Source organism: Odontomachus brunneus, unplaced genomic scaffold (assembly GCF_010583005.1).
Source record: "Odontomachus brunneus isolate Ranch 3 - 2012 unplaced genomic scaffold, Obru_v1 Obru_scaffold_026, whole genome shotgun sequence".
In the NCBI taxonomy this organism is placed as follows: domain Eukaryota; kingdom Metazoa; phylum Arthropoda; class Insecta; order Hymenoptera; family Formicidae; genus Odontomachus; species Odontomachus brunneus.
Window position 1 is genome coordinate 1,810,705 of NW_022639476.1, and position 13,946 is coordinate 1,824,650.

The window sequence follows — 13,946 nt, forward strand, 5'->3', positions numbered from 1 at the left end:
CGAAGGGCGACATGCACCAATCGTGTGCACCTGTTTCTTATGTGAGATGCACCTGCTCCCCTGCACCCGCTGTGCGAATTGCAATTCGTAAAGCGCTGCGGCGTGCGATTGGTCCACGTTTGCCGAGAACAAGCGAACCAGTCGAGACATTCGCGACGGAGCCCTAGCGATTCCTAGTAACTTCCGTGTGTAAAAGGCACATACAGTCGCATTGTGCAGCGTAAGACCGCCGAGTAAACACTCGCCGTAGTGGCGCACGCGAGGAGAACGTAAGCGCCCTGAGAATCTCGCTCGCTCGTTGACAAGTCGATCTTGGAGGTACGTCCCGTAGAAAAGCCGTGTTCCACGCGGAGTGCGTGTCGTCGTTCGTGGAGTGCATCGTTCGTAAGGAGCGAGATGGTCGTTCGGTAAAGGCCATCGCCTCGTTTCTCGTCCTCGGTTCGCCGCTGTCGTCGTCGTCGTCATCGTCATCGTCATTGACGTAGTCGAGGGTCGTCGGCTGACGGCCGAACGAACGGAATAGTACAGTGGTCCGGGCGAGAGAAAGATCGCTCACAGCGGCGCCAGCAGCGAGGGACGGCGGCGCGCTTTGTGAAACCGACCTCGGGGCGGATCGTCGCCGGAATCGCCGTTCCGTTCACGAGCGCGGAACACCCCGCGCGCGCTGTGCCAGTCGAACAGCGCAATCGATAACCCCGCGGGCGCTTTTTGCCTGGCCGAGAGAGAGAGATCGTAATGGCGAGAGCGTGGCGTCGAGGGCGATAGGCGCTGGAGTGGGAGAGGCCGTGGTAAAAACAATGCTGAATCGCCAGGGAGTCGCGCGTAAGTGAACGAATACCCCGTAATGAAAGCGCGTATCGGCGGCGAGGCGCCTGACGGTGGTCGTCGATTCGAGGAAGGGTGTAGCTGTGTGCCACTGCTGTGCGCTTCCGGTGCGCGTCGTGTTTTTTTTTTCCGCCGCGGCCGACGAGCTGGCTCGTCGTCGCAACGGTGCCGACGAGAGCGCCTGCCCCGTAGCATAATTAACCTCGACACAACGACGTAACACATTCGATTCCGTTGGGCCGCCCCGAGCGAGGCGGACGGGGCTCGAAAATTTCGCTGCACTTTGCGGCACTTCGCGCGTGCGACGTGTGAACGAGTCCATCGTACCAGTGGCATCGGTGATTAATCAGCGTGAACTCCGTGTCTGTGTCGTTAAAAACGTCGACGAAGTTTGTTTTTGGTTTATAGCGTCGCGCCTCGTTAAAATCGACGGTCTTCCGAAAATTTTCAAGGATCTGTGTGATTTATCAGAAAAAGAAAGTGACTCGACATGCTCGGGTCGTTAATGCGCGGGAAAATTCTCGCCACGGGAGATGCAATTGTTTGCTTGTCCCTGTACCTATGGGATTTTGTTCTTTGTCCAGTGAGTGGTGGGAGGAGACGTGCCAAAACTCGAGTATTCCTGTAAAAATAGCATCGCAAAAATTCGGCGAACGATGCGTCTCGAATCACGCTTTGTCCAATCTTGCTACAGTGTCAATACACGTCAGAAAACATGTTGAGAACTTTCCTCAAATTCTATTGTTAGTGAAATTCTATTGTTAGTGAAGATAAATGGTCAAAAATGGTTTTTTTTAAATTGTCCTCATGTTTGAAATTGAATAGCATAAAGCGAGTAACCCACATTCCGACATGGATGTACATTTTTCCCGGTGGACTATTTATTTTTATACTATTATGGTGAAGGACGAACTCCAAATTACTATTAAAGTGAAGGACGAACTCCAAAAGTGCCGATAACGTAGAAGCAACCGTCATTAATTTCAAATTATTCGTTTCATGCACAGATAGATCTTGGGTCTATTTTCTATTGCTGAAATAGTGTATAATTTTTGGAACTTAAAAAGAAACAGATATACAGATAAAATTTGGTGGAAGAAAGATGAAAGAGAACTAATGCAGCCAGTTCAGCAATAGAAAACAGACTCTTTATGTAAATATGTGCTGTTTTATTTTGCCATATTTAGTGGGAAACATAATCGTGCATATATAAAAATTTCTCTCTCTGCAAACTTTTTGTATATTTTTAAAGTTCTAAATTTAGTTGTAAAGACACAAATTGAAATGTTCTTTGAAATTCTCCTGAACAGAGCAAACACACCTTCGATATGTGTAAGCTGCAGAATCTTTTTATCAGGCAAATGTTTACATTAACAGCTTGAAATGTCGACTTAAAAATTTATCATCATTTTCATCATATGATTATTGAATAATGCTCTACTTTGTTATTACATATGTGAAGTTTCCGTTGTGTAAAAGCATTTGTAATTATATGCAATATGATGTAAGCTTTACAGAAAAATAAGAAGTCAATATTCTATCTATGAAGTTTTCAAGTATGATATCTCCTTACACATAAACATGTAAAATTCACAGGCAAGACATTCAAATACATCAATAGTCCTCTTTATTTTACTTCAGCTTACAATATCAGGAAGTTCTTAGTTTTTACCTTAACTTTATTTTACATTTTTTCCTACACCTACTTCTTTTTTTTCCTTTTCATCACTTATTCTAATTATTTCTTATCTTACTTCTTTCCTTTTACCTTTTACTTCTTATCCTAAGTATTTCTTATCCTATACCTCAAATACATCAATACAATATCCAAGAATTATAATATTTAATAGAAAAAATAAGAAACTTTTATTATAATATATTTTATGTATATCTGTATGAAAATATATATTTTTATTTTAACCTTGTTTCCTATTTGTTCATCATGAAGATATATATTTTGGATATCAAAATTCACATAGGTATTGTGTAGTGTTGAACTCTTATTAGTCTTTTATTACTTTGGAACTTCAGTAATTCTCTAAAATTAATGAAAAAGCAATTTTCCCTTTTAAGATTTGACCAAAGAATAAATATCGCCTGTGTAATTTCAGATTGTGCGTTCTGACAAGAAAGATCATCTCTCATCGACGCAGTTGAGGATATTATGAATTCCTGTCACTTATAATCAACCTCAGCTCTTGAAATATGGATGATGAGGAGGGAGCTACAAGTTCAGGACCAATGTCTTCATTAAACAGTCTGTTCTCGTTCACAAGCCCTGCTGTGAAGAAGTTGCTTGGCTGGAAACAAGGCGACGAGGAGGAGAAGTGGGCCGAGAAGGCAGTGGACTCGCTGGTGAAGAAATTGAAGAAGCGCAAAGGTGCAATCGAGGAATTGGAACGCGCACTCAGCTGTCCGGGCACACCGAGCAAATGCGTGACTATACCTAGAAGCTTGGACGGTAGATTACAAGTATCCCACCGAAAGGGTTTGCCACACGTGATCTACTGCAGGGTATGGAGATGGCCGGATCTGCAGTCACACCACGAATTGAAGCCGCTCGAGCTGTGTCAATTCCCGTTCTCCGCCAAGCAGAAGGAAGTCTGCATCAACCCCTATCACTACAAGAGGGTGGAGAGTCCGGTGCTGCCGCCTGTATTGGTCCCTAGACACTCGGAGTATGCACCAGGTCACTCTCTGCTACCGTTCCAACAACTGGCGGAACCCACAATGCCGCACAACGTGTCCTACTCGTCGAGCGGCTTCAACGCCACCTCGTCCGGCGGTGTGAATCCAACGTCTCCCATGTCCTCCGTCGGTTCCGTGCCAAGTCCAGGCAGTACGACACTGCCGAATCCGCAGAGCCCGTACGGCACAAACGGCCTGCCTGAGACGCCACCACCGGCCTACTCTCCTCCCGAGGATGGCTCGCAGACCGGCCAGTCACCGCCGTCAGACTCTGTACCGATGGATACGAGCGCACCCACCGAGGTGGCTCCCGTGTGTTACCAAGAACCTCTTTATTGGGCCTCGATCGCCTACTACGAGCTGAATTGCCGAGTGGGCGAGGTGTTTCATTGTCAATCGCACTCCGTGATCGTTGACGGCTTCACAAACCCCAGCAACAACTCCGACCGTTTCTGTCTAGGACAATTGTCCAACGTAAATCGTAATTCCACGATAGAGAATACGAGGCGACACATAGGGAAGGGAGTGCATCTCTACTACGTCGGGGGAGAGGTCTACGCCGAGTGCCTGTCCGACTCGGCCATATTCGTACAATCTAGGAACTGTAATCATCATCACGGTTTTCATCCTAGCACAGTTTGCAAAATTCCACCCGGATGCTCGTTGAAGATATTCAACAATCAGGAGTTTGCCCAACTTCTCTCGCAAAGCGTGAATCATGGTTTCGAGGCTGTCTACGAGCTGACGAAGATGTGCACGATTAGGTAATTAAATTTGCGCATGATTCAACCGAATCCCGCGAGATTGCAACTCGGATTATACGTGTGCTCGGATTATACGCTCCTCTTATTTGCAGAATGTCTTTTGTGAAAGGATGGGGTGCTGAGTATCATCGGCAGGATGTTACGTCTACACCTTGCTGGATCGAAGCACATTTACACGGACCTTTACAATGGTTAGACAAAGTGTTAACGCAGATGGGCTCGCCTCATAATGCCATAAGTTCTGTGTCATAAGTAATACGCGCACGTGTCACAGAACGCTACGGTTCGTTAAGAAAGGACAATTAGATGCATTCGGTTTAATGAAACTGGTCATAAAGTCGCAGATGCAAAAGCTATGCAGACTGTGCACGGGCTTGTTCAGTCATACACACTACACAGAGTTCTGTCTGTGAGTTACTCCATGTATTTTATCGACATTGAAATCAAATCTTGTGAGAATAAGATGGTAACAAAAAAAACGATGTAATATTCCAAGAAAATATGAGGAATTGCGAGAAGTTGCACGAAATGTTTAACGCGATCTCTGGGAATTATCGTGATCACAGACTATACATTTAGATGTTGTCAAACTCTTCGGCTGTTACATAGGGAAAGAATTATTACATAGAATGATATATGTAATAATGGTATATGTAAAAAAAAATATTTTTCAAATCTATGCATCAGTCGTAATACTTTATTTTATATGGAGACTTATTGTGGAGGTATTTATCACACATACAGTGTTGTACCACAAATCCGTTAACTAGACGATTTTAAGATTTATTGTACGACGGTAAAAAAAATATATATATGTATGTATAACGAATACAGCTTTTTGACAAAGAGAGTAAATTCTCCGAATTACAGGACGAGAAAGAATATATATATGTATATATATGTGGATACATATAAAAATATGTATATATATTCTATGTCTTCTCGATCGAGTTTAATCTAATAATTATGTCTCTTAAGTTACGTGTGCGCTTTAAAATACGTTTAGCTCTAGATCTTGAAATTCTAGAAAGAACTCACAGTGTAAGCGCAGAGCTTTATTGAGAAACGACGACGCGTTTATATTTCAATGTAAGACATTGGACGCTGATCTCACGTTGACTACCGAAAGTTAACTGCGTCCGATGATATATTGAAAACGTTAAATTCACCGATCCGTAAAGGGATTTACGTGACTCATGGCTTTCTCCATCTCTGTAGGACTATATTGCATTGTATTCTCGATTATATTGTGTCACGCACCAAATCGCCCGTATTATACCGATCCCTGTGAGCAGAACTCGATCGAAAGAGTACACGTTTAGATAAGTATCATTTTCATGTGTTGCGAGTGTACACTTGAGTTTCACGCGCGCTGTACATATTCTGTACGCGATTGTCATGCGCGTTTACGCATAGACTAGGAAAGAAAATCATGTATTAGTAAGTTCATCATGCATTGTTCGGCTAAAATTTACGTTCACCGATCGATTGAACATGATTTTAAAGTTACGTTCTTTACTTTCCTGCGATACGAAAAAGAGTGCCAAAAGGAACGGAATATTCGCATAATATCTTTAATTTATGCACTGTGATATTTTATCAGAGTTTACGATTTTTTCATTGTATCTAAGCACGTTCCCAAAGTCTGAGATCATGTAATCCGAAAAGTACATCGATGTCTTTGAGTGTCTTAGCCGTGAGATATATATTAACAGTGCCTAATTATCTAGACAATACCATCTTTTTTCACTGCCGTTTGCTGTCACTTGTTTGCCGATGTGCCTAGCTGTGATTTTTTGCTGTTCAATTTGGCAGATATGCGATCTGTCGCATAAATGGATAAAACGAGTAAAAGTACGAGAGGAGCAAGGTATTTTGCAAATTACGAGATTTCGTGATGAAATAGGAAAAATGAGCAAAACAAAAGAAAGTAAACAATACTAGGGGACTAAGATATTTGGCTAATAATTACGCGATTAAGTGTGATATAAACGAAAGAAAGTATGATAGAATAAGGTGTCGTAACTTGCGATCTCGGTCGGAGAAACTTGGGAATTCGCGACGGAAGATCGATTTAGACGTCGCGATCAAACAGGATATTGTATAGCACGGACGCGAACGTCGACGAAAAATGTTACCTTAATTCCATATTGCACAACGTGGTGCAATCGTTGCGCTAATTGTACGAGTGATGGGGACAATAATCGACGACCACAAGAAGGGTATAAAAAAAAAAACATTGTAAGATACGTTTTAGCCCGTCCTAGAGCTAAGAAAATTTACTGTTCGATACAATGATACATTAATTACATTGGATCAGATTCTGCACGAAGGAACCGCTCGATCTGTATCGTATTGCGAAACAAAGAACGAGCATCGTTAAAGGATGCGTTCTATGTCTATTCCTCACGAGTCTTCTCACGAATTTTGGCTCCTTTACTCGCGGAGTGCGATCCAATTCGATGCCCTGAGGCATTTTCACTATTCGGGTGTAGATACACGAATATTAGAAGTCTCACGTTAGTAGCTATCATGCCGTGTCACAATCCACGTCGTTCGCACAACCGTCGAACGACGGTGGCGGTTAGAAACGATTAGAGTGGAGTTGCGAGATCTTTTCGGCACACACGTTGAGCTTGTCGCCGTTGAAGCGAGCACGATGCTTTACTATAAGACGCACGTGTATGAATAGTTTCTCATTAATGCAAGATTATACTTACAGCTTGTATTTCGCGTTCTCACCAGTCCTCGTTTTTTTCGCTAACCGAATCATCTCACGGATTATTCGCGAAGCCCGTTTGCAAACTTCTCGCCTAATCCTTCAGAGCCTGAGCAGAGTCTTTGATAACTGAGAGGCGTATACTTCCTACCACGAAGTGTGGCATTATCCGCGATAATTCGCCCCTCAAATTTGACGCTCGCGAAGATTAGCGGAGCACCGGATTTGATTGCGTGCCGCCCGAGTTTGTGCCTTGAAAGCCTTTTATATTGTGTAACTGTATAAGAATTATGATATATTATATGCAGTTTCCGAAACATGTAGCAGCAAGGTTGGATGGATGGATACGTTGTGTCAGAATACACAACAGAGGAAAATAGATAAAAAGAAAAATGTATCAGAATCCCTAAGAATTGTCCACTTGTAAAATAAATGCAAAACTGTATGTCTAAACTCTGTAGCGTCGCATTGTAGTAAACGTATAGTCACGCTTCAGCGTCGCATGTGGCCGCCTGATATTGAGTTTTATTTATCTGAGATGACGATTGCACTCGGTGCGATCGTGTGACGTGTATAAGGCCACGTCAGAAATTCACGTGCCTTGGAGATATTTATATAAAAAGGAATCGAGCGCCTCCGCAATAACGTGGAAACAACAGTCAGCCAATACTGGATATGTTACTTGTTTCTCATCTGCTATACTCTTATTCTTTTACAAATATAAATTATCATATTGTAAGAAACAACGATCATTATATATACATACGTTAAAGTACGTAAAATGTAACATGCATTAATATCTTTCTTGTGATATTAATGATTATTAATATTTTTTTATCTATTAACAGTTAAATGTTAAATTTAATCAAATCCAACTTGTTAAATGGACTCAGGGACTCACACCGTCCCCGTTTTGGATTACTTCTAAAACGGAGAACATTCTCTTCTCTCTGTAAACGACTTTAGAAATGCGTTTATCAGTTATCCGATGTAGAAGCGCTCGGTTTCTTTTGCACAAAAGTCGTCTATTAATGTACGGGCCATGAAGAATAAATAGACAACCGATTGAAGTGTGAAGGTGCGATTTGAAAACGGGCTCGCGATATTCCACGCGTCAGTGACTGTACATATATATATATATACAGTACATGTACATATATATATACATACATGCATAATACATATATATATATATGTATATATATAATATATATATAAATTATATATATAATAAATATATATATATATATTATAAATATTATATATAATATTATAAATATTATATAAATATATATAATATTATATATATATATGTATGTGTATATATATATATATATATATATATATATATAAATAAATCTTGTTAGTCGTGTAAGAGAGAGACACGCCTTCGGAATCCATTCCACGTTATATACCATTAGAAAAGATAACCGCGAATTTTTTCTGCCCTTGCACGGTTTCTCAGTACATTTGCTCGTGTGACTGCATCGTATTCGGAACTATCAGCGACGACGAGGACGACGTAGACACACGAGCGTCTCTAATCTGTACAGCCACCTCTTGCGAGAGAACGATATCGTTTTGTAGGACATAGCACTATCGTAAAACTATGAAACGGAATTAATTAGCTGCCAAGCGCACGGCGTGTAGTACATTCTCTCATTTTCTTGCCGCACGTTCCTTTCTCCCTCTCTTCTTCTTTCTTCCCTCTTTCTTTATACGATTAAAAAGGAAAACACGAGAGAAAAAGAAAAGACATTTTATGTACAGAGGACGATACTTTAATCGTAATATACATATATATAGTGTAACAATGTGTAACGACGAGATGGTAGGACAATACGTGACTTGTGCTGTATGTATGTGACATATGTTATTATGGTAAGGAACCGAGTCTTGTCGGGAAAACTAGCAGAAATAGATGGCCCACCGGTTGGAGCAACTTGTGCTGTAAAAATGCACGAGGCGCTCCACGAAAACATTGAATTATTTAAACACGTCCCGACGTCGGTCGAACGTCCTGCGACAGTGAAAGATCATCGTCGCCGCACGACGACGAGGATGAGGCAGAGAATTCTCAGTCCTGAGACGAGAAGCGCGTTCGCAACAGACGCCGGAGACTAACCTTAGGAAAATTTCGCGGCCGACTGTGTATCTCGTTCTCGACGTGAATAAGTAAAAAAAGAAAAAAAAATAGAAAATTACCCGCACTCACGCTCGGTCACGTCTTACACGCTGCCTTCTCACACCTAATGCCGTTTACACATGCATTTCTGGTAATAATCGTCTTGCGCAGCTACCGAGTACGAGTTAAAAATTAAATAATGCCTACCTGTCTGTATCTATGTGCGATTAAACATGTGCGATGGTTGTATATCGTCTCCTAATTACGCACATTCGATGATCCTTCTCACTCTGCCGATGATCCTAATTCAGATCTGTGTGTGCGCGTGTGTATGTCAATTTGGAGTTGAGGATGCCAGTTCTTTATTTGAATATTAATTAAAAATATAAAGGTCACATATGTCATATCACTCGATTGAAGAACTAGTTTGAGTTCTTTACGTTTGAGACAATACTTGTAATAATGTCGTAAATATCAAGCAATCGGCTGTCACGAAGATCATTTCGAGACGAATGCAAGAAAAAACAACATTTTGTACAATTGATTTTGTAACACGCATATTTCTCTTTTTCGAACACTTGGGCTCGCATTAATAGTTGTCCTTTGAAATTTGCCCCATGTAAGATATTCAGATTTTTATTCAGAGTTAGATCCAAGTTGTTCAGTCAAATTATGATACATGTGACATTTATATCTGCAATCGCGCGATTCAATTCAAAGACTCTCATTTCACTCTGAATTCAAATCCGAGTGTCTCACTTGCGACGAATTTTAGTAACTATTAGTGCAGACCTTACTACTGCAATTCAATACAAAAATATGAAATCAAAGATTTTGCTAACGATAGTTGGGAAAGGACATTCTGACTTTCGATTTCGTTTTCTTTTTCTCAATTTGATTTATTTCATTCATAAAGCAACAACGTGAAATCTCTCGTAAGTATCGAAAATCTTTCTGTGCACATCGAATTAGAGTAGTTCCAGAGGTCGACCACTAAGTACGACATACAGAGGAAGGACGGCGGGGGAGGGTGGGGGTGAGGGGGACGCGTCGTTTGATTCGCCTCTCTTTCCGCATAAATTATTCGATTATAAAAAAATAAGAAGTATATTAACATCTTTCGATCGTTAAGCTTCATCTATTACCCTACTATACTTATTAAAAAATACTATTATTCGAGACGGTGAAACGTTTTTTTTCTTCTCTTTTCCTTCTCGCGTGATCTAAAAAAAAGCTCCGCCAATAGTAAAGTTTCGTTGAGTCGGAACTACTGAGACGCCTGAGCTATAGCAACAGTCGCCGAAAAAGTCGCTGCTAGAACGAGAACGTCCGAAGTGTTCGTTAATAATAACAGCGAGACACACACACACTTCTTAGCGGGTATCGGGAAACGTTGCGTCGTCGGATATGTAACGGAAAAACGTCGACTGTTTCCGACATGCGAAGCGGTATAAGTGTAGTACAATCGCGCAGCCTCGGGTTATAATAAATACTCGATAAATACATTAAATTAAATTAAAATGCGCCGGGCGACAGGTGTAACTATAAGTTTACTTTTTTTGATTTAACAGTAATTTCTTTAAACAATGTCTCTTTACAACATCTCTCTCTTTCTCTCTCGCTCTCTTTCTCTCTCTCTCTTTCTCTATGAGTATTTTATATATTTTATATATTTATATAAAAATCGTACACACCTCTCTCTCGTCACACAACAGAAATGTCAATACTCCATTATTCCTAACTCTCTCTTCGTTATTCTCGTTATTCCGCTAGTTTATCTCTAAGTTTCATAGATCGAGTAACTCTCAGTTTGTGAGATTAGTGTAATTAGAACACGATACTATACGTTTACAAAATCGAGCGTACGCGCGTTAATGATTGCTAAATTCGCGAGCTCGCGCACGAGGATCTTGCGGTGCCCAGGAATGGATTTACGTTTGGAACGAAATGTATTGAAGAGGGACGCGCGATGTGACCGCGTTCATCGTTGCTCCTCTTAATTCTCTATGATCTAGCGCGATCTCGATGTGACAGATTTCCACACACAATCAACACAGCGACACGTCTTTTCAGCGAGATACAACGCACCGTCCTTCGACGAATCGTGGCAAGGCGAACTAGCCTTTGACCTGCTCGAATTACAAGGTATGATAAATACTTATATCAAATTATAACAAATACCGAGATATAATAAGGTGTCGCGACAAGTCTATCTTTTAATTAGGATACGTTCCGTCGCGCTAATTCGACTTCCTACAATCTGTCGAAGGAGTTCCACGATTTTTCCACCGAGATAGTCTTCTTTATACGAACTTTGGATAGCTCTCCGTCGATCGCGCCGTAATATATACTTTACAGAACGCGAAGGTCACACACAAGATAAGGGTGGAGATTCATTAATTCTTATCTTACGTAGTAGAGTTCCCGCGATCTCGTTTATCAAAAGAAAAGCGACGTCCATAGAGCGTCAAAAGATCGGAAACTCTTTACCCCAGTTAGCTGCTAATCATCACGAAAGTCGACGTATATCGTTGGACGTGTCCGCTTACGTTAAAAAACCACTTAGTGTACGTATTACTCGGTGATTCAGACAGAGTGAGGAAGAAAACACAGGAGTATTCGTTGACAAACCAAATGAAGATTTTAATCTCAATATTGTGTAATAACGCAAGAGAGAAAATTGGACCGTTTGATGCCGTCGATGATATTAATACTAAGAAACTTAAACATCGAGACTGGATTAACGCCGCAGTGCAGTTTCGTTCTTACGAGCTAAAAGTTACATTTTTTTCCTCGAAATCAGTCGTTATTTGGTTTACGAATGTCGATCACTACGCGCATGTATATGTGTGTATGTATGGTATGCATTTATGTCTCGCGATGAACATGTGTCCGTGTGTATGAGTGTACAAAGTATCGCCGTGATATCTATACATACATACATACATACATACATATATATATATATATATATATATATATATATATATATATACACATATATATGTACATATACATATATATGTCTCCTGGTAAATCGGCTACTAAGGCTTTTTTCTGTTTCTCTCATCCAATCGTACACACTGGGTCCCTCGTAATAATACATCTAGCGGTCTATATAGCCTAAAAAAACGAATGTTAATCTGATTTCTTAGCTTGACGCATCATCATCTGTGATGGTGATAGTCTACATCTCGAAGACGAACAAATGGTACACACGGGATTACGTATCGACGCATTGTGTGTTTGACGCTTTAAAATTTCCGCGGTTGTCTCGGAACGCGGCCCGAGATGAGTGGTAAAACGCGCGAGAAGTCGCTTGAGAAACATGTAACCGTAACAAAACCGTAATGAAACATGTAAAATACTCTGAGACTTTGTTGCTAATTAAATAAAATGCGCGCTCGCGTGTGTGTGCGTGTGTACGTGTTATGTGTGTGCTGTATCTTCACGGACGTACCTATGTACTTAAAATTTTTTACGGTTTTGAAAACTAAAAAAAAAATATGAAAAAACTCCAATACGTTTGACTTCACACTTGATTTCACTCTGGTGGATGCCCGAATTTATTATTTTGTTATGCCCGGCCATTTCGGCTTATTCGCGTCGTGAGAGATAACGGTGAGATAATTACAAATTCGCAAGAGATACGCCAGTTTCTGTATTATACCTCCTCGCGAAAATCCGATCTCTCTTTCTCTCTCATCTTATTCCATTTCATTACGTAAAATCGTTATATATAGTACAGAATCGCGCTAAGGGTGAGTTGCGCGAGAGGCGAGCTCTTTCCGTTCTCGTTTGTTTTTCCTCTTTCTCTTTCAAGAAAGAGCGTATCTCTCGTCGATGACGATATAGTCTCGTAGCAATTTCGAAGAAGGCAAGAGATTCCGTGCTCTCTCTCTTTCTTTTATATATATATATATATATATATATATATATATATATATATATATATGTGTATATATATAATGTATGACTGTCGCATATGGCGCACTACTAGTGTGTTGTGTATGCGTCTGCTTCTCTCACGCGTTCTCGCGATCAACGGTCGATACATAATAAGAAGAAGTATGAAGAAGCGGCCTTCTCACCGGTGAGAGAGATAATCGTTATACTTTTTTTTCGTGTGTCTTTTCTATACTGTTTTCTCTTCCCTTTCCTTCGCGTGCTCGTCTTAAAAAGCATCATCCTCTAATTGTACCGCGTAATATTGCGCGTTCGGGTCATCTTCTGGCTGATTTGCTCCTCCTGCAAAAGCTGCCCGCGGAACTGGCTCACTTGGTCGAGCGCGTTGTTCAAAGTGTCACGCTGCTGTATTAGCAGTTGCTCCCACTTTTGGGCATACGCTGCAACAGATAACACGCACACCCGTCAACCCAAGAGCATGATTAGACATCGGCTTAGCATAGTTAAGGATTAAATCGGACACGCCGAGACGACACGAGCGAACGCCAGAGCTGTTACCTCTGCTTCAATTCGATATCGCGTGCGTGTTTGTACTTTACAGCATCACCTTAGAACGCGACTAGCGGCTAGATACACATCTATCAACCGGTATTCATTGCCATGTGGTTTACACATTCAAGTAAGTCCTGATCCTGATCTGTGAACTATTAGCATGACAATGAAGTCCGGAGAGATTACAATGTTAATCGAACGATGATCTAAAGTTAGGCTGGCTGGAAACACGACGGTGAAGAAGAAGCGACTTGGATCTAAATTATTCTCACCTACGTTTTCCAGAGTCACAAGCGAAACCGCTAGTTTCTCCCGTATTAAAGTAATTGCACGAGTTAATACCAAACATTTCGAGAGGCGTTCGCGT

At 41.1% G+C, this 13,946-nt stretch overlaps 2 protein-coding genes across 8 annotated transcripts in view; one reads left to right on the forward strand and one right to left on the reverse strand.

Annotated features, from left to right (window-relative positions):
- The first annotated feature begins 123 nt into the window (after positions 1–123).
- On the forward strand, positions 124–9,370 carry LOC116842704 (protein mothers against dpp). 6 transcript variants are annotated; one of them, XM_032812278.1, is made up of 3 exons: positions 124–318; positions 2,937–4,277; positions 4,370–9,370. In XM_032812278.1, the coding sequence occupies exons 2-3, from the start codon at positions 3,031–3,033 to the stop codon at positions 4,527–4,529; spliced, it is 1,407 nt and encodes a 468-aa protein (XP_032668169.1). In that variant the 5' UTR covers positions 124–318; positions 2,937–3,030; the 3' UTR covers positions 4,530–9,370. The 6 variants fall into 6 exon arrangements, with proteins under 6 accessions (XP_032668169.1, XP_032668167.1, XP_032668171.1 ...); XM_032812276.1 differs by having other exon boundaries at positions 125–822; XM_032812280.1 differs by lacking the exon at positions 124–318 and adding an exon at positions 957–1,163.
- Positions 9,371–9,999: 629 nt separating this feature from the next.
- The window catches only part of LOC116842700 (kinesin-like protein KIF2A), a 50,405-nt gene continuing 46,458 nt past the window's right edge, over positions 10,000–13,946 (reverse strand). For both annotated transcript variants that reach the window (XM_032812270.1, XM_032812271.1), the window contains one exon: positions 10,000–13,467. In XM_032812270.1, coding sequence (XP_032668161.1) covers positions 13,313–13,467 — 155 coding nt within the window. In that variant the 3' untranslated portion in view covers positions 10,000–13,312. The remainder of the gene's footprint in view (positions 13,468–13,946) is intronic.

Bases quoted from the DNA above. Each gene is read 5' to 3' on its own strand.
- LOC116842704 (XM_032812278.1), top strand. From the start codon at position 3,031: ATGGATGATGAGGAGGGAGCTACAAGTTCAGGACCAATGTCTTCATTA. The intron at 4,278-4,369 runs GTAATTAAATTT...TCTTATTTGCAG, and splicing joins ACGAAGATGTGCACGATTAG to AATGTCTTTTGTGAAAGGAT.